We start from the raw sequence: 26,928 nt of genomic DNA, 5'->3' as shown, positions 1-26,928 counted from the left end.
GGCCACTGCTGGTTATCATTAGGGAAGCACATGAAGCAGGACTGGGGCTCAGGGATTTGAGGGGCCCACTGAATCACAATTATAACAGTTTACCTTTAAAGAAGGGGCATGGCAGAATATCTTCCTTTCTAGCATTAGGGCCGAGGTGATGATCCGCCAAGGTGGGATAGAGGTAAAAGATGCAAAGGAGATGGCCTGCTACTCAGGACTGCAGTTATGGGAATTGCAGCAGGTGTAGTTGCATTGGGGTCCAAAAGTGGGAGGGGCTCACAACACCCCAATTATGGGGGTAAGTATGTTTGGGATAATACATGTTTTTGTTTGATGCTTTTGCTGTTTTAGAAGTCTGATTTAGCGAGGTTTAGAAGCTATAGTAAAAGTACTCCTGAAATCAGCTCATAAGCCCCAATCCCTATACACACCCACCTCCCTCCTACTCTCCCAATCCTTGCCATAATGTTTTGGAGGGGGGCCCGACTTCGAAATATTTTGCTTAGAGGGGGCTCTGTGCAAAAAAGTTTGAAGACCTCTGCCTTAGGGGATGCGGCCTTGATAGTACCTTCTACCATATCCTGTGGGAATGTCCCTTCGTACGCCCTTTATGGGATAATATGATGGGGATTTTAAACATATGGGACCCTACTGACTTATCAGAGGTGGAACAACACTGGGTAGCACTAGGATACTTATTGGTGAAAAGGAGCATAGCGTTGCATTGGGGATCCAACCGAGTGCCACTAATCATAGAATGGGTAGCTGAAATGGACAGATGTATGATAGCGGAGAAGGAGGTCAACAAACATAGGGGCTGCCCTAAGAAGTGGGATAAAAAAATAAGAAGGTTGAAATGCCTACAGAGGGGAAATTTGCACCTCTCCCTCCTACAGCAGACATGGCCATGAGAAGAGCTGACAGTGGCGACGCCCTGCATCCTTGATAACTGTAGTAACAGATAAAAAGATGTACTGTATAACATTTGATTTACACTGATAATGTAACATTGATTCTGTGCTTTATGTTTAATAAAAAATGTTTAAAAAAAACAAACAGTAATAATCGATTGAAGTGATCAGCTTCTGCTCCCTCCCTTTGCTTAAAATGTGAAAATTCTACCTGTCAATTTTTATTTTTTAGAGGTTTCAGCTTTTTCAAATAGGTGCAGACTATACGATTCATGCTGCTAATACTGAAATTCTTCCTTTAAATAAATAGTGTACCAAGCAAATATTCAATTCTTCTGATTTAGGTTGGCATCCCACCAAAATAAAAAACTTAGGGGTATGGTTCACAAATTCAATGAAACAGTTAACCTACATTTGAAGGCTATTAGTCATAAAATGGAATCTTTGAATTCTAAATGGTATCCTCTGTATCTTTCATGGAGGGATAAAGATGGCATTACGCCCCATTAATTTAGCTGCTCGATCCCCGTTAATATTTCTTCCTCTTATTTCAGAAAAAAATAATCTTCTATCCAAACCTTTTAAGAATGCGAAGTAATCCACATTATCTGTGGTCAATCGCAAATTGTGTAAATAGCAGGACGGAGTAAATATTGCTGATTTCCAGCATTAACCCAAAGTATTTTTTGCTTAAGACAAGCATACTGCTGGCTACCAAGAGAAAGAATGCAATTTACACAATTAAATGCAAAACTGGAAAAATGTCCCACATAACTTTTCTTTAGTGATTAATTTAATTCCTTTCCAGGGATATCTTCCAGATTGTCACTTCCAATATTTAAAATTTACTTGTAAACTTTTGGTTTCTTGTTTATTTTTAGGTAATTCCAAACAATTCGTCAATCATTCTTTACCTTTGTCTTTTACTGAATTCCAATTGAAATTTGGTTGGCAAAACACATTTAAAACTAAGTGCACTATGAAAGTACACTACTTTTACATGAGGATGGAAGATAAATCACTATTTGTCTCAAAATGCGATTCATTTATTCAGGGTTTTTTTTTTCAATCCTGATGCTTCTGTCTCATACAAATGTCTACCAACTAAAGCTACTCTTTGCACTGAATCTAAAATAGATATTCCTCGAGTAAGAATTTTTCTTGGGCCAGTCCCTTTTGGAATAAAATTGGATCAAAACTTCAAGAGCCGCTATTATTACTATAAGATTGTTTTTTATTTGTAATCGATAGCTTGTTACTCCTTGCTTAATGTCCACAAAGTCTAAAGCTTTTTATGCCAATTGTTGTTTTAATGATAACAATAGTGATCTAAGACATACATTTTAATTTCCTAATAGTTTTGCATTTTGCGGTCAAGTATTAATTTGGATCAATGTAATTTTCCGAGCTATTTTCTTGGTATGTTTGCTGGTTAATATTCATTTTAAGCTTGCACGTCTTTCTTGCTAGCGTGGCTGGTGACTGATCTGAGGTTTATAACAATGATGTAGAACACCTGTTATTATCTATACATTTTCAACAGACTATTAATTGGAAAAAACACTTCAAATGTTGATTGTAAGGCCTGGTGGTATGCAGTTTGTTTTAATCATAGATTAGGTAGAGCATTTGTTACTCCGGTCGCTTTATCTTCAAAGAGAGCTGCATAATGGTTACTTACAATATTGCTTATTAACAAGGATAGTTAGAAGCACACTAATGAGCACAATTTACTTGTACAGGATTTCAAACCGCCTTAAATGTCCTGCTTTCTCCGTCATAAAACGGCATCTATATTAACTGTTTTATTAACATTTCTATTATTAGTCTATTTTAAATGTGGTTAAGTTTTATGGTTTATATAATGTTTCTCTTAATTGATTTTATGTTTATACTACTTAATAGTACCTTTTCTGATTTATAAATTGATGCAATTTCCTCCTGTTCCTTCTATTACCTCATCCTTATATAAACATTAAATCTTTATTTCTTGATATTAGACTTCAATGATGGATTCTTTAGGCCACTTAGATAATTTAAGAATGTCTTTTTTTTTTTTTTAAGTTTTATATAGTGCAAACTTGACCAGACCGTATCGGAGCACTTTACATGAGCACCAGTTGTGTTACAGATGAACGCATTCATTTTGCAAGGCACGGGGAGATTAAGTGATTTGCCCAGAATCGCAGGATGTTGAGCATCCCTGCCGAGACTCGAACCCTAATCCCCAGCGTCGAGGTCAACCGCTCTGTGACAATAAATCATTGTGTGTTCTATTTTTTTTTCCTGAAGTGGATTTATTACATTGTTTTCTTATAATAAAGCTTTTAATCCGAAAGAGAAAGCACTTTAACAAATAAACCGGAATATGTATTGTGTGCCTATGTAGCTGCTGTGAAATATATGGCTTTGAAGCCCCATGTCACAGCAATGCCAAACAGACATCTTTGGACTAACTAGTTTAAATCACAGGTTACCACCAGCTTAAACAATTCAATCAAGGCCATCTTAAATTGAGGCGGGAGAGGGTTCCCTGTGAGAAAGCATGTGCATTTATCTTTCACTGTCGAGTTTCACAGCATATTCTGCATGAATAAAGCATCACCATTAGTGTTTTTCAAGTCCCAACAATGGAAAGTAGTATGCTCAGAGCCTGTCTGCACAAGGTTATGGTGGAAAGACTGCCATCGCTGACTGAAGCGAAGATTGATTGCCCTATTGGCTCCAATGGAAAAGAGGATTTGATCTAGTGTGCCCATTATTACAATCACTGTCTACAGAGGAGTAAACATTAGGGATTTTCTTCTCATAGGGTCTACACAAGTTGAACCTAGGATGGAGACAGGTCTATATCCTTTCAGAGAAGTTACACAGACAAATCTGAAGCAGAAGCTTTCTATAGAGCACTATGTGGCAACTTGGAAAAAGCAGGTTTTTAGTGGGAATGAGGTATGCATACCGATGTATGCAAGCACAGGGGCATAATAGCTATTTGTCAAGGCAGACAGAGTTGGAGACTAAACACAAAGGCAGGAGAGGGAATGGGCAGTCTAGAAGAGCATTGCAGTCTCAATTTGCCATTGCTATCTTGTAGAACATGTCCTCTCAACCTGGACAACGGGAATGCTTGGTCACTGCCCTGAAGTGATAACATGACACAATTTGTCAAACATCATTAAATAGAGGGGGTACACTTTAGTGGCCAATCTGCTGATTTTGGAATTCGGAGGACACAGATTCTAATCCCAGAATTGGTCTTTGATGAAGAAAAAAAAAGTGTGATTTTTGGAAAGACAATTCAACATCCTATGCCTCATATTGTAAATACATGTGAGTAAGACCTGTGAATATCTGAAATATGCATGCTATGTAAAAACCAAGTGACCAGTGTGCTAGTCCATTGTAAAATGGAAATACAGGACTAGACACATGGTGCCCCGGCCATGGAGCTAGTCAGCCCTGTTGGCTGCATCCCCTACTGTTTCAGCCGTACTCTGGTGCACCTGTACAGCAACTGGCTCTCCAAGTCTGTGGAAACAGTGTGCTGCAAATTATTTAATCAAGAAACCACATTCCTATCACTGTTTGAAACTCCAGTTTCCACAGTTTATGGATTCTCACCAAAACACCACAGGCAGAATAGATCGATATTGGAGGAGGTGTTCAAGGGGCGAGTATGGTAAGGGACAGCCAATGTCTGGCCTCAATTTATACTTACCCTCTGGATTTTCAAAGGTCAGCAATGCATTCGTCCCGTGGCGCCGGTGGGACTTTATAGGACCCCCTGAAGAGCGACGCCGACTCTCAAAATAAAGCAGTAGCAGGTCTGTGCCAATATTATCGACTAGTCCATCCACCAACACCGTGGCAGGGTCTTGGTCGGCTTCATCTGCCATTATCTGGAAAAGGAAAGTCCATCAGTTAGGAGAAAGCACCAGAAGAGTTTCCAACCGAGCTGAGTGGGCAGGAGAGATCACCCACGCCTCCTTGTAAAAACTTTACTCCAAGTCAATTGCTCTCCTCATTTTCAATGCAAATTGTCAACACATCAAGGACATTGGAACCATTTCAAAGGGACAAAAGGCAAGTACTTTGTTTGGGCACCTATGCGTCTTGTTCATCCCTGCACCCTCAGTTCTTTGAGGGCAAACTACTAACATTTTATCAGCAGGACTGGAAGTAGGTGAACTGGTCTGGAGTTTTGAAGCTACTACAAGAGGCGGCTATCACTCTACAAACATGCACACCTCTTAATGCCCAATTAGAGAATAGATGGAAACATCAGGAAGGGCAAACTCTGCATTTGGTATGGATTTCAAATCACTAGTGCGGTCTCCAATGTGTCTCATGGCCGATCAGCCACTGTTACATTCTGTACATATTAGAGTTGTGTTGCTTTAATTACTTGAGCTCATGCTAACCACTTTGCTGCATGCGCTCGGTTATCTTTTATTATTTATTCTAAGTTCCATTTAGAAGGACAGTTGTGTGTTCCAGCTAGGCTGCAGTTGCGCCTGGGGTCCGCAGCTGGAGAGATGCATTGCCGTGCTGTTTAACAATAAACCATACAAAAAGGATTTACCTTGTTGGATTTTAATAGCCACGTTATATATTTTGTTAAAAGAAAAAGTCTGTGAGGAGTCCTAATTCCTAACTCTGCGCAGCGCTACAGAACATTGTAATCTCCCGTGCTGCTTGTGACTACAGGGAAGGGTGGGGCATGTGTGCCTACTTAAGAGCATCTGGGGCCGTACTACCCACACACATGGCCTGAAAAGTACTACATTTCAGAGTTTGCCTTCATCATGCTTCATGAAGAGACTAACTGCACTTTTGGGGAGTGGTTAAACTCTAGTGGTTAAACTGTTGCCGAGGAAACTTCTAGTTGTAAACCCAGCTTCCAACTTAACTAGATTTGATCTACTGTTCAACTCCCATATCTATCAAAAATAGAAGCACATCAATAAACAAGCAACATACCAAGCTGAAGCTGCAACTTAACGAATGTGTTAGTCAACATGAAGTTTCCGCTCTACACAGGGCTTGCTTTAACATATGGTCAGGGTGCAGTCTCATGTGTTTGGTTGCAGTTGCACTGTAGGTGCAGTATTGTAATGGTGCATTGCAGATATGGCAAGGTAACTGCAGACTTACTGTTGCCATTGGGTATGGTTTTTATTGTGCAGTATAGCTCTGATGCTGCAGTATGTAAATGATAGTTGTTGTTTGTTGTAGCCTACAGATGCACACAGAAGCAGCACTGGTATTAGGCTTGTCTTGACAAAAGCCGCAACAGCTGATATTTACCCTGACCCCCCTCCCCCCCCCCCCCCAAATAAAAAAAACAACCACAACAAATTCAGGTTCAAAAGTGCTATTGAACCGGTACGGCCAATCTTAAAAAGCAGAGTGACAAAAAAGAACCACAATGGCTTTCAATTACAACTTTCAACTAGAAGCAGTGCCTGCTTACTACGTTTCTCGGTTAATGAGGGCTCCCATCAATGTGATTTTAAGATGGCGGTAGTGTATGGTACAGACTAGAGGTGTAGGGAAAATCTGCATCTCAGTCCGGCGAGGAAGGTTGGTACTGCAGATGTGGCGCCTGTGGATTGAGGACTGTTTGCTATCCCGCACCCCACGGAAAGGAACAAAGTGTAGGCTTCGTCACACAGCTACATATAGATTGCACAGTCGGCCTTCGCTTGGGATGGGAACTACTCTGGTTTTGAGGTACATGTGACAGGAGAAAATACATAATCATCGGCTGATTCCACTCAAATATTAATCTCATAACCAATGAAGGAGCCAGGAGTAAGACAAATAGGAAGAACTTGGAATACGCAGATGCAAAAATGCTCAAATACATGGGATTCTGATGACCGTCACAAATAGAAAACTACAGCAGTAGGATGGCCACCCTTTTTCAGGTCATACAACAAAAACTACAGAACTGCACAAAATAATCCTAGATGGAATTTATCGCGGTCTCCAATCAGTGTGTTGGAATTTATAAGGATGTTTTCACCGTGAATTATTTTTTACATGGTTAGTTACTCCAGAGCCAGGCTCGTTCAGATTAAATAAGGTTTTCCTTTTTCGCTTCTCTTTGCCAATGATCATTAGTAGAAAACTCAAACAATATGACAGAGTAGGAGAAATAATGGGGGTTTCTAGTCAAACTGATTATTATATTTATGACAAACAGTTTCAGTAACAAGACGACGCTACTAAATTCGGACTCAAAGAAATAAGGAAACCTTCCTTATCCTGTAAAAAGAGGTGCATTGGGGGGCGTGGCTCGCGCCCATAGGTGGTGGCGTCGTCCTTGTAGCTCCCGTGAGGGTGACGGAAGGCGCATCTGTCTCAAAACGAGATATGTCGATACCAGATTGAACGCATGCCTGTCGGAACCTGTGGGGCATAAGGCGACGCGCTTTTCGGCACTTTTACAGCGCACCATCAAAGCGAGTCTCCGCTTATCTTCGTTTTCGCCCGAGCGGCCGCCATTTTGCCGGCGTGCACCTTCTGCGAGGAGTTGGTGAAGCGCGACCTGCTTCGGGTATTTCTCCTCAAGCGACGAACTTCATCCCGAGTGTACAGTGCCTCTTCAAGTAAAACTGCTTACCCTTCACAGGACTTAACAATTTTGGCATGGTTTTCTCTTCCGTAATAATGTTATGCGAGGTGATTTCTCAACATTTCATGATTACCTCAGGCGCATAATACTCCGCTTCAAATCACCTGGTAATGGCGTTTAATTAATGGACTGCACATCTTACTCCTACAACGGGTCATTCATTATTGGCTTGTGGATTGGAGTGCAATGCTCGGCACCACGTAAATACATTTATGGACACAAAGCAACTGATTCTGCCCTTTAATGGTAATGCTTTGGTCTCTCTACAATGTGCTTTAATGACTGGATAACACTCTATAATGTTTTATGGTTTTGTTTCCTCATACATATTTTGAATTAATCAGATTTGCATCGGATTTCTATCAGGTTTTTCAGTCACATTCTAATGTCTGTTTTAACAGATAGCTTTATCTCTTGTAATATGTGAATGTGGCCAATGATACTGCTTTGAGTCATGCTAGCCCGCTATTATCCCAACGCATTTTATCTGATAGTTTAATATCCATTTCTGATTGGTGGGTTTTGGCGCTTTTTTACCGGCATTACTTCAGCTACTCTTCTCATCTTCTTATATGGGCAGACTGAAAAAAGACTTTTCTGTGAAACCAAAATCTAAACGCCAGCTTTTGATACAGACCGAAATCCGTACTTATTCCGCCGCAATGGAACCAGCACCAAGTTCATCTCCTAAACCGGCAGCCTCAGCTGTGACACATGCTTCATCAGAAGGTACTAAGGCTACAACAAAACGCTTGAAAATAAACCCTCCATCTCCACCGAAGCAATCTTCTTCTGTTTCCATGGATCTTCTATTAGAGGAAATTCGAGCTTTGAGACCATTTGTAGAAGAAACAAATTCTAAAATCCAGGTCCTTACAGATGGCTGGAAAAACTTAGAAGACAGTCACCATAGCTGCGCAATCCATTGCGACGCTCAATTCCTCTGCCACCACGACAATGGCTCTCCAATCACAGGTTACAAATCTCCAAAAACAAGTTGAAAATTTGGAAAACAGAAATCGAAGAAACAACCTTCGTATTTATGGTCTGGCAGAGGGTTCAGAAGGCCCGGATCCCATCTTTCTTTTGAAAATTCCTGCCATCAGTTCTTAACTTGCCTGACGGTACCATGTTAAATATCCAAAGAGCTCATCGTTTGGGTCCAATACGTTCATCAGCTTCAAACATGAAGAAACCTAGAGGTTGCATATTGTACTTTCTTGAATACACTGATCTTCTTAAGGTTCTACAGGCAGTCAAGCTCATGAAGCGAGTGTTCTTCTCCGGTACCCAGCTCTTCTTTTTACAGGACTATGCTAAACCGACAGCAGATCGACGAAAATAATTTCTTGCTATGAGGCCTGCACTTCGTTCCATTGGAGCTAGATTTGGTCTTTTACATCCATGTTTGTTTAAGGTCACTCATAATAACAGTACAAAGACCTATGAAGACCCACTCCAGTTACGAAGCTTCCTTAATGCGCATTGCCCAGATCAGATGGACACTTCTAATGCTCGTTTTAAATGAATTCGCTTATGCTTTCTATATTTCTGTATTTCTTTAAATGGATGTATTGTTCCTAATGCAAACTACAAAATTCTCTTTTCAAAGAATTACTTAGGTAATTTGTCTTAATTCACTAATTTAGATTTTTGACTGTTATCCCTTATTTCAAGTTTCAATCCGCAGTTGGATTTTGTTCACGGATACTAATCACTACTTTTCTTTTTACAGGTTCTATTTCAATCTATTCATCGACAATGTTTACTTGTTGTTTACATCCCGATGTCTCGCCCTCCCCTACCCCATGGAGTCTGGACGTGTTATCGTTCCATGTGGTCTTTCTCCCCCCCCCCCCCCCCCACCTTCAGTGTTTTGACCCTTCTGCAGGTATGTTTTTTTTTTTTTAAATCTCTACTGTTTTTTATGGTACTCGCCATAGATATCTTGTTTTTTTTTATTCCTTTTTCTCATGAACTAATCTTTTACTCCTCTTTCCATACCTCGTTTCTTCTTGCATCTCTATTCCTACTTTTTTCTCTTTTATCACTCTGTCCGGTTTCTTTCTTTCATCTGATTTTGATCGTTAATATTTTTGTGCTTTGTAAATCTTCCTTTTCAATTTTTCATATAGTCCTTACTTCAGTATTTTTTATATGTACTTTTGTGTATGATGCCAAGTATCTTACCGGTTCACTTTTTCTTCTTTTAAACTTATATTATTCATGTCTTCTGTCTTTCTGTGGTTCTACCCACTATGTTTTTCCTTTCCCTCATTTTTATTATTCATTTTCCCTGTGACCTATTTATGCATTGAATTGCACTTGTTATATTCTATTCTTTCGCTTCTCTTTTATTCTCAATTCAGTTTCACAATCTGATTCACTTTCTTTTTCTTTCCTTTCTATTATTCTTCTTACCCGTTTCTTACTTTTTGATTTGAAAAGTAATTACTCGTTTAAATATATTGTTCAACTGTTGATATACTTTGTGTCACTCGCTTACAATTAAGGTTATTGTTTGATAAATGTATTGTTTTATCTGGTCTTATCCTATTTATCTTCTTAATGTTTTTTAGATGACATTGAATATTGTTACGTGGAATGTCCGGGGTTTACACTCTCCTAATAAAAGACAACGTGTTCTTTCACATCTTTCTAAATTGAATGTTGATATAGCCATGATTCAAGAAACTCATCTCAATGAATCTGAATCCCTGAAGTTGAAGAGAGACTGGGTTGGAGAGGTTTTCTTTTCCCCGGGTGATGGCAGATGCAATGGCGTTGCTACCCTCTGTCACAAGTCTCTTCAGGCTAAACTTATCTCTCAAGAGACTGATATAGGTCGCTGGCTTCTTACAGAACTAGTGGTAAAAAACACCCCCCTTACATTATTTAATGTTAATGCCAGACTATCTGAGATTGCTCTTTTTGGTCCCACCTTTTAGAGAAATTAATGCAACTCCCTCTTGATAATTTAGCTGGAGATTGTAATAAGTCTGTTGATCCTTTTATCGATCGTAATTTCACTTCCTCTTTTACTCCTTCTAAAGCGCATAAAGCTTTTTTACACTCTTTCAACATAGGCACCTAGTAGACGCCTGGAGATTATGCAATACCTCCTTGAGAGTACACTTTCTTTTCTCCAGTACACCATTCACAGTCCCATATTGATCATATTTTTGTTTCTTATGCCCTATCTCTGTCTTTAATTTCTTCTGATATCGGTTCCATTCTAATTTCTGATCATGTTCCAGTTTCCGTTTCTCTTGACATTCTTCATAAACATTCTGCCCCAGACGATGGCGCTTTAATAATTAATTACTACTTGATCCTGTCTTTACTACTTCTTTCATTTCTTTCTTCAATGAATATTTCTCTTTTAATGAATCTGATACTCTTCCATTTTTTACTATTTGGGATGCTTTTAAGGCAGCCGCACGTGACTATTAATTGTGTTTCTAAAAAGCGCCATATCGCCCGAAAAACCGCCACAGACCTTTTTGCTAAAATAAAACTCCTTGAACAAGTATTACACATCTAAATCAAAGGCTTCTTTAAATGCTTTAGTAGCTGCCAAACTCAAATTTAATAAGGTATCTACTGACAACACCTCCCTCTATTTGTTAAAATAGAATGCGAAATTTTATGGTGGTAATAACAAATTGGGTAAAGTATTGGCTAACTATCTTAAAGTAAAGAAAAACAAATTCATTATTGACTCAATTTTAGATGCTCAACAGACACCTAGATTTAAAGATTCTGAGATTTTGCAGGAATTTCATACGTTTTATAACTCTTTATATACTCCTGAAACATACCCTACAGATCCATCCATCTCTGGTTATTTTTCTTCTATTATTAATACCTATGGTCATGATATCGATTTTCAACTGTTAGAAATGGATATTTCACTGAAAGAACTTCTAATTACCCTTAAAAAGGACAAAGCTCCAGGTCCTGATGGAATCACCTTTGAGGTTTTTTTTTTCATTTTCCTAACTCCTTCCTAAACTACATAAATGTTTGACTTTTTTTTCACAGCCTGGTTCTGCTTCAGGTTCCTTCTTGGAAGCTCTCATCTGTCTTATCCCTAAAGACAATAAAGATCCCAGTCTCTGCAAAAACTACAGACCAATCTCCTTGGTTAAAATGGACTATAAAAAAAAAATTCTAAATCACTGGCTTCACATTTAGAATCTTTTCTTCCAGATCTTTTAGGTAAAGAACAATCAGGTTTTGTAAAGGGTCGCTTTCTTACGGACAATACTCGCTTGTTTTTTTATATTCTTTCAAAATCTTCTCATTTATCTGATTCTTTGGCAGCTATTGCATTAGATGCAGAGAAAGCATTTGACAGAGTCAACTGGCATTTATTTTCTCATCCCTCGAATGGTTCGGCTTTGGTCCTAAAATGATCTCGCTGATATCTCTTTTATACTTAAACCCTAAAGCTGCTATATTGGTTAATGGCCTTACCTCCTCAAACATTACCTTAGGCAGAGGTGTTCGTCAAGGCTGTCCGCTATCACCTTTTCTTTTTAATTTAGCTTTAGAACCCTTTTTGTGTAGACTTCGTCAAAATATGGATTTTCAAGGTTTCATCTCTGGCGATTCGCATGTTAAATTAGCAGCCTATGTGGATGACATTTTAGTATTCGTCTCTAATACCTCTTCTTCATTACCTGCATTTCTATCTGAAATACAATCTTATTCTTCAGTGTCTGGTTACAAATTAAATAACGATAAATGCGAAATTATACCCCTAACTAAATATACCTTTAAAGACTATTTTAAAATCAACCAATTTTTTTGGGAATAAACATCATATAAAATACCTAGGAACTTATTTTTCACCTTCTATTCATTCTTCAATCTACATTAATTTAGATAATTGTTGTTCAAAAATGTCTTCCCTTATTGATAGATGGCATCCTTTATATCTTAGTGGGGGAGGTTAGATACCATCAAAATGATGCTATTCCCTAGTGTCTTATTTACTATTTCTAATATTCCTATCACTATACCTCGAAAATATATATTTTTTTAAATTAACTCTCTGCTGTCTTCCTTTCTTTGGGGTAGGAAAAAGGCTTGAATGTCATTAGCAAAACTTAGACGTCCTAAAACAGAAGGTGGGGTTAATTTCCCTGATTTTCCTTCTTATCACAAAGCCTTTATTCTTCGACAATCTTCTCACTGGCTTAATAACCCCTCGGTGGTCTTTCCTCTTTGGGTATTACTTGAACATTCCTTTATTGCTCCCTTCTCCTCCTCAGAATTTCTTTTTTCCAAGAAACCTCAAAAATTACACCCATTATCAAACTCACATTTAATAATTAGATCCTTTCTTATTAAAAGGCTCTTCTGAAATGGACTCCCTTCTTAATTCCTCAATTTGGCATAATCATTGTATATTGATCAATAATAGATCCATATATTGGAAATCTTGGAGACAAAAAGGTCTCCTCTGGGTTCATCAACTAGTTGTAATTGTAAAATATTTGTAAAGCGCGTGGTTACCGAAGGCATCCCAGCGCTAGAGGCCAAAGTTAATGGAAAAAGTATCAGTTTATGGAAACAAAAACGTTTAAGCGTTTCCGGAAGCCCAGATGGTTAGTTTCACACCGAATGTCTTGGGGGAGGGTGTTCCATAACCTAGCTACATTATATGAAAAAATGCGACCCGCTGCACGTACTTTCCTAATTCTGGGAACAGCTGCCAACCACTTATTGCCTGAACGCAGGGTTCTGGCAGGATGATAGAAAGAAGCGAGGGAACAAATGATAGGTGGAGCAGAACCTGACCATATCTTGTGTGAAATGCAGAGAGCCTTGAACTGCACTTTCTGCTGAATAGGTAGCCAATGAAGGGTGGCCAGAGCTGCCCGTGCTGACTGACTGTTGGGAATGTTCAGAAGTTGACGTGCCGCACAATTCTGTACTATTTGCAATGTCTTGACCGTGGAGCAAGGTGCTCCTAGGTAAAGAACATTGGAATAGTCGAGCCTGGATAGGATGAGGGACTGGACCACCACTTTCCTTGCAGTAAAAGGGAGGAGAGGAATAATTTTCCGTGTCATCCTCAGCAATCCATAACAGCTGCCAGCAACCTTCATTGCTTGATCCCCAAAATCAAGGTTACGATCCAAACACCCCCAAGCTTTTAATATAATCTTTGGGGAGTGGGGGAGGGCCAAAACAATTTGGCCAGGAGGATATTAAGTTAGGTACGGAAGAGTTACCCAAAAACATCAACTCTGTTTTAGATCCATTCAACTTCAGGAAAGAGCATTCCATCCAAGCTGAGATCTCTCCCAAACACAAGACCAAGTCCGAGGCAGAGTTGTTCAGCTGATTGAGAGAGACAATCAGCTGTGTATCATCGGCATAAGTAACAATTTGAATGCCGAAAGGTTCCACGACACCTGCCAAGGGGCTCATATACACATTAAAAAGCGTAGGGGACAGGGAAGATCCCTGAGGAACCCCACATCGAAGTGGCTGAGGATCAGAGATGCAGTCTTCATGAAACACTTGAAATGACCGGTCCTCCAGGAATGAATGAATCCATTTAAAGGCCAAATTAGTCACTCCTGCATCTTTAAGCCTCTGGATACGCAACTGATGATTGACTGTATCGAAGGCTGCGCTAAGATCTAAAAGGATAATAGCAGCGCAGCCTCTGTGGTCTAAGATTTTTCTAGTAGCCTCGACTACAGTCAAAAGGGCAATTTCTGTGCCCTGCAAGGGTCTAAAAACGTCTGGGAAGGTGAAGACAATTATTGCTTTCCAGGAACCTGGACAGAACACTATTCGCATGTTTTTCAACAATTTTGCCGATCCCTGGTAACAGAGAAATAGGATGATAATTTCCCAATACCTCAGGGTCCAAGTTTGTTATTTTCAGCAACGCTTTAACCATTGCTTGCTTCCAGGAGAGGGGAACTATGCCTTTCTGAAATGATGCATTAATCATACCTAAGATAACAGTGACAACTGTATCAAAAATTCGATTTAAGATAGGGGAGGGGGGGGGAGACTATCTTTAGGGGAGCCTGATTTCACTGGCCAAGTATACCTTGCAAGGTGGGTTGGTCCAGGAGGGGAAAATCAGCTAAAATAAAGTTATCAATGCATCCTTTGTTGTTGATTGAGGGAGCATTGATTAAAACTGTTTGGTAAAAAGAAGTATAAATATCTTGAATTTTATTGGAGAAAAAAGTAGCTAGCTGATTACAGCGAGATAACATATCGCACGAAGTAGGTAGGGGAGGGGTTTTAATAAGATTTCACTATGCAAAATATTTCCCGATAAGAATTGGGGGATGACAATATTTGGTTTTCATAGTAAAGAGATTGAGCATGCTTAATTCCTTACTTATACCTTTTTGATGTCCTCCCTATAGATCACTTTATTAATAATGGAGTAGTCTTTTCTCCATTTTCTTTCAGATCGCTTACAGGCCTGCTTAAGTCTACGCAGTTTGGAGGTATACCAAGCTCTATTTGCTCCACTTTTATCCTTGATGTATTTCTTTGGGAGCACTATATCTGGAGAGGAAATCCAACCAGTTTTCAAAATTGAGACTTGCAGAGGTCAGATTAGACTCTAGTGCAGGTCTAGTATCTTCAAGTATTGATACCCAGCGATCTAGTGGGAGTTGTGACCATGCCCGAAGCATTTTGGTAGATGTTGTTACTGGTCTACTACTGGCCTGTTGAGTCCAGGAAAAAAGAATAAGGCAGTGGTCAGTCCAAGGCAACAGGGTAGAATTTCCAACCTGAAGATCAGTGGCATTAGTAAAAACAGGGTCAAGTAAATGACCCTGGGAGTGGGTATGGCCTCTCACCTTTTGAAAAAGTTGGAGGGATTCCATACTATCCACAAAATCACGTATTTCGAAATGACACGATTTTATCTTCCCCCCAAGCTAAACGGTTATGTAACTTCCCTGCATCTTTTTCTACTAAATATACTCTCTTACAACATACTTTAAACACAGCTATTCAGAAATATATCCCCCCCCTTGGGTCAGATGATAGATCCTTCAATTAACGTTTTCACGTTTTTAAGTTCAGGTCCCAAAGCCTCAGCAATTTATAAATACCTACATACTCCAATCTCTCATTGAGAAAAAACTAAAACCGAATTGAATTGGGAGCGTGACCGTCAGATCAATTAGCCTATATCACTTTGGAATCTCATTTGGCTCAAAATAAGGAAAACATCCAGAGCAGCTAATACCACACAAATACTATTTATAAAAGATTATTTCTCTCCCCCTCTCTTTTACATAAGTTCAAAGCGCAGTTCCTGGATGTCTGTCATGTTCCTCCAATAATTCGGACTTGCATCGCTTACTATTTTTATGTGCTTTTGTTCAAGATTACTGGCAGAAGGTGTGGAATCAAATTACTCAAATGTTTCTTTTGACGGTTCCTTTTTCATTTACTAATATTTTCTTAGGCTCTCTGTCTGCAGATTGGTTGAGCTGTTCTTTACCTTTACAAATTTTGGATCTGCTCTTGAGGGTAGCTTTTCAACAAATCACTGTGAGAAAGTGCTATCTTTCTTGCATGGTATGCCCCCACTTTTTGCTGAATTGCTGAATGTACTTTGAGTGTGCCCTGGACTCCTGCCAATCAGGTGCCCAGGGCCTATGTTCCTTCCCTAAAAACCTCAAACGCAAATTGGCAAACCCTGGCCACATGTCAGCCCCTGGTTAATGGTACCCTAGGTACCCAGGGCCTTGTGACCATGGAAGGCCTCCAAGGGCTGCAGCACTCATTGTGCCACCCTTAGAGGCCCTGTACCCTAACACACACACACACTGCCCTTGCAGGCTGAGTGTCTGGGTACAAGACAAAACAAAGTCGACATGGCACACATCCCTGTGTGCCATGCCCACCACCTACACTGCCCTGGCATACATCAGCCACCCCTCTAGCTGGGTGCCCTATGCCAGTGGTGTGGGCACAGGAGCATGAGCCCTGTGCCCCTACAGTACCCAGGTCCATTCCTGGGCACTGTAAGTGCAGTGCTGCCATTTAAGAGTATATGGTGCTGGGAGCTCGTCAAACACGAACTCCACAGCACCATAATGGCAACACTGAAGACTGAGAAGTTTGCGATCAATCTTCTCAGCACATTAAACCCGCACTGATGCTAGTGTGGGATTTAATGTACCAAGCACCACAGAGAGCATCTTAGAGATGCCCCCTAAAACCTAACCTTCAATCTGGGAGGCTGCCTAGGCTGCCACACAGCAGACATGTTGCTGGGCCCCTGGGTAGGAGAGCCCCCGCTCTCCTGGGCCTGCAACAATGCACATCCTGGGCGAGGTGCTAGGTCTCCTCCCCCAAGATGGACAGGGGGACGCTTCAAAGGCATGGCGCCTCTGTGAGCTTCCCCAGGCCACTTGCTGTCCCCACTCTGGCAGGAAGTCTGGCCGGAAACCCCAAATAAGGACAGGGGATGTGCCAGCCTGCCAACCCCACCCCTCAGGTGGGGAGGCGAGGTTAAGCACATCGCCAGGCGCTCGCCAACTTGAAGATGGGAGGCCCTGCCCAATCAGGACTAGGCTACTGCCCCTCTCCCACAGGAGAGTGACAGGATAGGGGGTGTACCCACCCCAGGGCAGGGACCCATTGGTCCCTGCCCTTTACCTACCTGTAACGCCCCTAAATCTAGTATTTAGGGGCATCCTGAACCTACCTTCATTTGATTCCAGATTCCGAAAAACTAAGAAGAGCAAGAAGAAAGAAGACCTGCCGTGCAGCTGCTAAGAAGAGGAAGACCCCAACTGCTTTGGCCCCAGCCCTACAGGCCTGTCGACCCTCGAACCTGCTCCTGCTACATCCCGGCACCTCTTCTGGCCAGCAACCTCACAAACCCCGGAGGACCTGGCTACCTTTTGGCTCTAAGCACCTGGGACTCCCATGAGCAGAGGCTCTGCTCAAAACCAGCTTCTAGCCCCTGGCATCAGCCCGGAACCGTGAACCCTGCACACACTGCACCCGCCAAGCCTGGCCTGTGCCGGAGTGAACAAAGACCCCGAGGACGTCCCCCCGGCGACTGTGACCCCGAATCTCGCCCCCAAGGACTCACCTAGACGCTCCTGACGCCTGCAGCCTCAGAACCAGGGACCCGCCCCCCCCAACCGTGATCAACAGAGGGTAAGATTTCCCGACACCAAAAGGCACCCCGGCGCCCTGCGGCCCCCTGTGCCCAACTCCTGGGTACCTACCTATCCTCCAACTTGCCTCTCAAAGTGGTGGTGGCACCTGAAGAATCTTCGTCCCAGAGCTTGCAGCCTTTGTTCAACCAGGAGCTTTCCCTTTGAAATCCATTGAGCGCCCAAAGGCTCAAAAGCACCCAGCCGCCCGAGTGGCCCTGGCAGTGTAACCTCTACACCTATCTACTTCCCCATTTGCCCTGAGCAAGTGACCAGGAGCCCAGCTCCCACCGCCGCATGGCCTGCTAGTCAGCAGCCACCAACCAAGGCCCCCCTGCCTCCCGTAGGATAACATTGGGCCTAACTCACTCTGCACCCAGCTGCCCTTGCACCGCTGAGGATGTAACAACTGTACTTACCTGTCCCTGGGAGACCCCCGAGTCTGTGCCCAGAACCTTAACTCTGCCAGTCGAGTACTTACCCAAAAGCTGATAACCCAATTTTCCTCCAAAGGGTAACATTGACTGGTTTCTTTTAGGTGTGGAGTTTCTAAAACTTAAAATAAATAGTCGCCTAAAATCAACAGAGTAACGAAAACGAAAATACTCAACTGCTATTAGCAGAGATCCCAGTGCTGGACCTTGGTGACCAGCACTGACCCTGAAAAATATTCACAACCGTACTTACCATTAACCCAATTTTCTTCCATAGGAAATCATAACTGTTTTTCTGTGAAATTTCTTCCAAGAGTCGATTTTTGCAAACTACAAATATTCTTTAAAAATCGTACCAACTGTGAAAACGTAATTACTTACCTGTTTTAGATGGAGGTCCCAGTACTGAGTCTAGGAGCCCAGTACTGGATTACAAAAGTAACGAGAACATACTATACCTGCAACTTGAATTTTCTCCCATAGGGAATCATTGACTGTTTTTCTATGAAATTTCTTCTGTCGACTTTTAAAATAGCAAAATATTGCCTAAAAATCACAACAGTATCCAAGTCAACTTTAATCACTTGTTTCTAAGAACTGTCCCAGGACTGAATCTAGGATCCAGTCCTGGAGTTACAAAAGTAATCCTGAAAGTAATCTATTGCAAATAACTTAAAACTTCCATTGAGTTCAATGCATTATTGTGCTTGAAATGGTGTTGCCTATTGCAACAACCTGTAACCAGTATTTACAAAAGTCACCTGCATATTGCAAAGGTATTTACCTAAAGCATCTCATCCTCAGAAAGTATATTTTAATACCTATTGTTGGTTCTAAAATAAAACAAACATTTTTTATATAAACCATTGGCCTAGAGTTTAGTTCTAGAGTGTGTGAGACCATTTGCTGACTGAGTGTGTACAACAAATGCTTTACACTGTCCTCTGATACTGCCTTACTGCTCGACCAAGCTACCACTTTAGAGAGTAAGGTTATATCTAACTTTAGCCTCTGCCAAACCTCTGGGGACTGTGGACTCTGTACACACTGTACCTATTTGGGAACAGTATATACAGAGCCACTTTCTCAATCAATCACAGAATTTATAGAGTGCGCTACATACCTGTGAGGGTCTCAAGTTGCTAAAGGGGGGGGCTGCTGCTCCCGCTCGAAGAGCCAGGTCTTGAGGAGCCCCCTGAAGGCAAGCAGGTCCTGGGTCTGCCGTAGGTGGGTTGGGAGGGTGTTCCAGGTCTTGGCCGCGAGGAAGGAGAAGGATCTGCCTCCGAAGGTGCTTCGTTGGGTTCGGGGAACGGCGGCGAGGGCGAGGCTTGCCGAACGGAGCTGGCGGGCGGGGGCGTAGAAGTGGAGTCTACTGTTCAGGTACGCTGGTCCAGAGTTGTGGAGCGCTCTGTGTGCGTGGGTGAGGAGTTTGAAGGTGATCCTCTTTTTGATGGGGAGCCAGTGCAGGTCTCTCAGGTGAGCGGTGATGTGGTTGCGGCGGGGAAGGTCGAGGATCAGGCGGGCCGAGGCGTTCTGGATGCGTTGTAGTCGTAGGTGTTTGGTGGGGATTCCGGCGTAGAGTGCGTTGCCGTAGTCCAGCCAGCTGCTGACGAGTGCTTGGGTCACCGTTCTTCTGGTTTCGGTCGGGATCCACTTGTAGATCCTGCGGAGGGTGTTGAAGCAGGAGAAGGAGACGGCGTTGACCTGCTTGGACATGGAGAGGGAGGAGTCAAGGATGAATCCCAAGTTGCGTGCGTGGTCCGTGGGTGTCGGGGCTGTTCCTAGTGCAGTCGGCCACCAGGAATCGTCCCAGGCAGACGGAGATGGGCCGAGGATGAGGACTTCTGTCTTGTCCGAGTTCAGCTTCAGGCGGCTGTTCCTCATCCACTCGGCGACGGCCTTCATACCCTCGTGGAGGTTGGTTTTGGCGGTGTGCGGGTCCTTGGTGAGGGAGAGGATGAGCTGGGTGTCGTCGGCATAGGAGATGATGTTCAGGTCGTGTTGGCGGGCCACTTGTGCGAGGGGGGCCATGTAGATGTTGAACAGCGTCGGGCTGAGGGATGAGCCCTGGGGAACGCCGCAGATGAGGTCGGTAGCTTCTGCTCTGTAGGGTGGGAGGCGGACTCTCTGGGTTCTGCCAGTGAGGAAGGAGGATGTCCAGTCCAGGGCTTTCTCCCGGATTCCGGCTTCTTGGAGGCACGCTCTTAGCGTGCGGTGGCAGACCGTGTCGAAGGCGGCAGACAGGTCCAGGAGGATGAGGGCAGAGGTTTCCCCGTTGTCTAGTTGGCATCGGATGTCGTCTGTGGCGGCGATGAGGGCTGTTTCGGTGCTGTGGTTCCGTCTGAAGCCTGATTGCGATGGGTCTAGGATCTTGTTGTCTTCAAGCTGGCGGGTCAGCTGTATGTTGGCGATCTTCTCGATAACCTTCGCCGGGAAGGGGAGCAGGGAGATGGGCCGGAAGTTCTTGAGGTCTTTGGGGTCCGCCTTGGGCTTCTTGAGGAGGGCGTTGATTTCGGCGTGTTTCCAGCTTTCCGGGAATGTCGCTGAGTTGAAGGAGATGTTGATGACTTTCCGTAGTTGGGGTGCGATGGTAGCGTCTGCTTTATTGAACACGTGGTGTGGGCAGGGGTCTGCTGGTGATCCCGAGTGGATGGAGTTCATGATCTTGCGTGTTTCGGTGTGGCTTACGTGGGCCCATGAGGTCAGTAGGTTGGTGTTGTTTGGGGTAGGGACGGTCGGGGTGGTCGGAACGTTGAAGCTGTCGTGGATATCGATGATCTTGCGGTGAAAGAAAGTGGCCAATGAGTCGCATAGTTCTTGCGAGGGTGGGATGTCGTTGGTGTTGGCGCTGGGATTCGAGAGTTCCTTTACGATGCTGAAGAGTTCTCTGCAGTCGTGTGCGTTATTGTCCAGGCGGGTTGTGAAGGAGGATCTTTTGGTTCTGATGAGCTGGTGATGTCTGCGGGTGGCGTCCTTGAGGGCAGTGTGGTTGACCGGCGTGCGCTCATGGAGCCAAGTCTTTTCCAGCTTCCGACATGTGTGTTTGGAGGTCCGGAGTTCCTCAGCGAACCAGGCGACCTTTTTGCTGGGATGGTTGATGGGTGGTTTCTTTAGCGGGGCGAGAGTGTTGGCGCAGTCTTCGATCCATTGTCTGAGTTTCCGGGCGGCGGTGTCTGGGTCAGCGGGGTTGCCAGGAGGGTTCAGGGCGAGGATGGAGGTCAGCTGGTCCACGGTGACTTTGCCCAAGCAGCGGCAGGGCAGCTGTTGGGTGCGGTGGTGCGTGGTTGGCTTCTTGAATGTGAAGTGGATGCATCGGTGGTCGGTCCAGTGAAGCTCGGTGGTGTGGTTGAAGGTGACGTGGGGGCTTGTTGAGAAGATGGGGTCGAGCGTGTGGCCGGCGGCGTGGGTGGGTACGGTGACGAGTTGTTGGAGTCCGAGGTTGGCGAGGTTTTCGATCAGGGTGGCGGAGTTGGGAGTCGTCGTTTTTCTCGAGGTGGTAGTTCAGGTCCCCTAGGAGGATGTAGTCTGTGGAGGCGAGTGCGTGGGTGCTGGCGAGGTCGGCGATGGAGTCGCTTAACGGGGCTCGGGGTCCAGGGGGTCTGTAGAAGAGTGTTCCTCTGAGGGTGGTGTTGGGGTCGGTGTGGATCTGGAAGTGGAGGTGTTCGGCGGAGTCGAGATGGTCGTCTGCGAGGGTGTGGACCGGAAGTGTGGATTTGTGGACGATGGCTATTCCTCCTCCGAGTCCGTGGGTGCGGTCTCTGCGGGATAACTTGTATCCGTCTGGGATGGATATGGCGATGTCGGGTGCCGAGGAGTCGTTCCACCAGGTCTCGGTCAGGAATGCTACGTCCGGGGCTGTTATGTCGAGTAGGTCCCAGAGCTAGACGGCGTGTTTGCGTGCGGAGCGGGTGTTGAGGAGTATGCAGCGGAGGTGGTTGGATCCGGTCCTTGGGGGCTTGGTGGTTCTGTCGCAGGAGAAGCTGCAGGTGCGGCACGAGAAGGGTCCGTGTGTGCGTTTCGGGGCAGCCTGGAAGCAGTGGTTGTTGCTGCCGGTATTGAGGCCGTTGAGGGTGCTGGCGTCGTACCGGAGTCTGGCGTTGCGAGGGGCGCGGGGTCCAGGGATCCTGGCGCTGGGCGCGGTCCGGGCGCAGACAGGCTTGCCAGCAGCGTGTCCGCTGCGCTTCCGCGCGGCGTCCTCCATAAAAGGCTAAGTGGGAGGGAGGAGCAGCTGGGGAGCGGGGCGGACAATGGGTGGCTACCGTAGGAAGGGGGCGGGGCCGCAGGGAGGGAGCGGCGGGAAACAGAAAGAAAAGTGGGCAGGGGGGCAGCAGCGGGGAGCGAGGGAGGCAAGGAGCGAGGGGCACACATCAGGAGCGCTAAGGAGCGCAAGACAGACCTGAAAAACAAGCACAATTGGGGCAAAGGAGCAAAAACAGACGGACAATCACCGAGTGAACAATAAGTACAATCAGTCAGCACAGATCAGGCAGCAGTACAGGGGGGCACGCCGGAGGCGGACTCACCACGGCAGCGGAGGGGGGACACGCGCACTGAGGAGGAGCAGAGCGGCGTGGGGAGTGACCCGATCTGCGAGCAGGTCAGTCACACCCACTGCCTCGCGGCGTCCTCCATAAAAGGCTAAGTGGGAGGGAGGAGCAGCTGGGAGGCGAGAGCGGGGCGGCCAATGGGTGGCTACCGTAGGAAGGGGCGGGGCCGCAGGGAGGCAGCGGCGGGAAACAGAAAGAAAAGTGGGCGGGCCGCAGGGGGGCAGCGGCAGGAAGCGGGGAGCGAGGGAGGCAAGGAGCGAGGGGCACAAATATCAGGAGCGCTAAGGAGCGCAAGACAGACCTGAAAAACAAGCACAATTGGGGCAAAGGAGCAAAAACAGACGGACACTCACCGAGTGAACAATAAGTACAATCAGTCAGCACAGAGCAGGCAGCAGTACAGGGGGCACGCCGGAGGCGGACTCACCACGGCAGCGGAGGGGGACACGCGCACTGAGGAGGAGCCGAGCGGCGTGGGGAGTGACCCGATCTCACAATCACCAAACATTGGAAAAACAAATGAGTTATCCTTTCAGACTTGGTGGTATGCTGTGTGTCAATCACAGGTTAGATAATGGTTATGTATTCCCAATTTCCTCGGCTCCCAAACGCTTGTTTATGTGGTCTCCAGTTACTGATTTCATAGATCGACATGCTAGGCTTTTTTCTGTACCTCAAATTACGATCCAAGAAGTGTTGAAACCCCCATGACATTCTCATTTGTTCATTATTGTTCTCAGTATGGTTTTCATTGTAATTTATGCATGGTTCTATTACCTGACCAGATTTTTAGTACATTAGTATTTACCTTGTTATATTGATGTATTGATGTATGATCATTCTTTTATGTATTATTTGAAGTACTCCTTGTTAACATCTATGTATTTTTACATTATTTACTCCCCTTTTTCATCCTTTCCCTTTTCCAATAAACTTTATCTTTTTAAACTGTAAAAACAGGTGCATTGGCCAGCAAAATGAAAGGCAGCTTGGAATAAGGCAGACCAGAAACTTGGAGGCGTGCAATCCCAAAAATGGTCAGGAGAGTGCCGGGCCAGGCTCAACAAGATCTACAATCTTAGTGGACCCAGGTCCTACACTGGAGAGGAGGCAGAGTAGGTAGCAATGGAGAAATCAGCAACAAGCATAAGAGTGAGTTACTCCACAGAGAGGATGGAGACCTTGGCTGAAGTTGAAAAGGGACGGAATGGGGACCAGTCACTCCCAACATCGTTGACCAGACACTATCAGGAGAACCCAAGCTAAGATACATTGAGACATGCCTGCTCTATGATGCAGTTGAAAGAAATAAAAGAAAGGGTTGCGAGATCGAGGCTTGACTACAGGAGGTAGCAGGACTGTGCAGTAAGGTGAGAGAGGAAGGCCTGGGTAGCGTCTGGCTTCTGATGTACTAGTAGGCATTTCCCCTTAGTCCCCACCCTAGTCCAGTAAGAGAATGGGGCAGAGTAACTACTATAATAGTAATGGCGGGGGCACTGAATGGGACACATCCGAGCCCTAAGGATACTAACTAGAGAGAAGAGAAACAAGGGAAAACAAACAAGCCAATAGGACAGCCCCTAGTCCATTTTACAGGGTGAGATACCTTGGTAGTTGGTCCCTTAATCCTCACCTGGAACAACAGTACTAGATTGTTAGTGAATTTGAAAAACATCTGATGGGGAACCGGCAGGGGCCTACACGCAACACGGAATGACAGACTGCAGGGACCTTGCATGAGGTTTAGCATCCCGCCCACCCTTAATGGGCAGTGACAAGGAGGGAAAATCTGCCCTGCAAAACAAAATTGAGAGATTCACTGTGCCAAGTACCAAACAAAAATATAGCCACCTCCCAACCACTAAAACCATATTAGAGTCCAAAAAGGCTTGGTGAGAACTGAAGTTATCTATTGAGGGCAAATTTCTGTAAAATGAGTCAAAGTCACATGTAGTGAACAAGCAATTACTGCTGTGCAAATGGAGGTCAACAAGACCCTGCAGAATGCCAACAAAAGCAGAAACAAAGTAGTGTGGGCAATCAGATGATCGCACTAGTATGGGTGACTATAATCATTAAATTACAAGTGCGAGCGCTCAACTGTTGGTTAACCCACTGCTAAAGCCTCACGTAGTAAGCAAATTACTAAACAGATTAGAACAGAAGCGCTAATATCCTAAATATAACAATCCCTATTTGGGGATATTAATAAAGCAATGTATACCCTGTATATTCTTTTCAATATAAATTTAGTAAAAGACATCAAAAGGTTATATTACAAAGGAGTCACAAAATCATGTGGTGAATTCTGATGAAGTCCTTATGGACGAAATGCATTTGCTAGGCTGACTGACTTAAGATTTTAAATAAAAAGTATTCACCACAGGAATGCGTGACTACTTTGTAATAGGATTTTAGGATTTCTCATGTACTAAATTTATATTGAAAATAATATATACCGTATACATTGCTTTATTAATATCCCCAAATCGGGATTGTTATCTTTGGGATATTAGCGCTTCTGTTCTAATCTGTTTCGCACCCAGTAGAATGCCTTATGGTAGCTGTAGAACAAAAAGGAGATCATACACAGAAAATTGAAGATGCAGAAACTAGATCAAGAAGGAACAATAGAAAAATGTTGGGGTGCCAGGAAGAGCAGAGGGCCAGAGGAATGTGGAGGAATGTGGAGGAATGAGTGTTAAATACACTCAAGCCCAAAGGACACAAATTGTTTTCAGCAGAAAGGGCTCACAGGGCTCCAAATCCTGCCTCCAAAACCCAGGTCACCTCCCTAAACAAATATTGCCAGGAACCTTAACCATCAAAATAGAGACATTATACTGAAGACCACCAGGAAATGGACAGCAGCAATATGAAAACACCAAAAACAAAACCTTCCAGACTGCATGTAGTATAAAAAACAGAGGTGTAGCTTTGAGAAAGTCAAAAGAAAGCAAAGCGAAAAAATATATTTTGCTGCTCCCACCAAGCTGTGCATTATAGAGGAGGGAAAACCTGGATCATCGTAGCACTGGAGACTGACTGGGAATCTGTAAACAAGTAGCAATGCAAGGAAAATCAAGCAATGACATAGCCAATAGGTCTCGCCTTTGGGGCCGTATAAGTGTTTAGACAGAGCTATTTGCTTTGTTAACGTTTTTAGTGTGTTGTAGAGCATTGTGAATGTTGTGTAGCATGTTTAAAAGTTATAAGATATAATAAAAAAAAGTGTTACAACCATTTTTGTCACCTCATATATAACCTAGAAAACATTATATACAACTGAAGTACCCTAATAAAAAGCCGAATTAACACCAAAAATGTGTTACAGTTTTTTTGTTTATGCAATGCTGTCAATGTTTCCATGCCTGTTCTAATGCTTTTTGTTATCGTTTTTATTGTTAGGTGGGGGCAGTTCATCATAGTAACGTAACATAACGTGTATTTGTAAAGCGCACTTTCACCCACAAAGGACCATCTTGGCGATGAATAACAGGCGTCTATTGGTTACCCAACTCAATAGTACTTCTTTTCTCAACCTCAGAAAGGATGAAAAGCTGAGTGAATTTGCCATGATTTGGACCCGAGACCTTGAGATCGAACCCCTGCATGTCTAGCAGATTTTTCTACTCTAATGGTACCATTCCAGTATAAAATGCTGTACCTCGATAAACTTCTACAGTTTTCCCACTTTGGATATGTGCTGTGCAGTCAGAGTCAGAAAGGTTTGCAGAAATTAAAACATTTCTCATTGTTAGCCCAACCTCAGAGGTGTTATTTTTTTAGGCATAGCCCGATCTACAAAAGTTAGTAGATAGCACTGTGTGTCTAAAGCCATGGATGGGTTTAGGGGAATGCCCATGTACCATCCATAGTGATCAATTGAGGCAAATCAATTCAGCCCAGCTCTAGCCATGGACGTCATTTAGGGAGCTCCAGGAGTCGCAGCTGCGACCCCTGTCTCGCCCTTTGCTACCTCTAGCACTGCCTTTGTGACCCCTGGCCTCAGATGTGTCAAATTCAGTGCCAGGAACACAGGGGCAGCAGGGCTCTACTCTCTTTATTTTCGGTTACTTTTTAATTACATTGTTCGTGAATAAATAAACTATATTTACTAATATTGTAATAAATATTAAGTACAATAAGATGGAATTAGCCCGTCTACGGCAGTGGAGGTAAGCAAAAAATGCTTTAAAAAATGTATGTTGTATGCATGCTTGTGTT

The 26,928-nt window shown here is 43.9% G+C and overlaps 1 protein-coding gene across 6 annotated transcripts in view; it reads right to left on the bottom strand.

Moving 5' to 3' along the window:
• Positions 1-26,928, bottom strand: part of PARP10 (poly(ADP-ribose) polymerase family member 10) — a 447,966-nt gene that overhangs the window by 390,596 nt on the left and 30,442 nt on the right. For all 6 annotated transcript variants that reach the window (XM_085604387.1, XM_085604383.1, XM_085604388.1 and 3 more), the window contains exon 2: positions 4,621-4,801. In XM_085604387.1, coding sequence (XP_085460513.1) covers positions 4,621-4,798 — 178 coding nt within the window. In that variant the 5' untranslated portion in view covers positions 4,799-4,801. The remainder of the gene's footprint in view (positions 1-4,620; positions 4,802-26,928) is intronic.

The sequence above is a fragment of the Triturus cristatus genome, chromosome 5_1 (assembly GCF_964204655.1).
Source record: "Triturus cristatus chromosome 5_1, aTriCri1.1, whole genome shotgun sequence".
In the NCBI taxonomy this organism is placed as follows: domain Eukaryota; kingdom Metazoa; phylum Chordata; class Amphibia; order Caudata; family Salamandridae; genus Triturus; species Triturus cristatus.
This window is presented reverse-complemented; position numbering and strand designations above follow the sequence as displayed.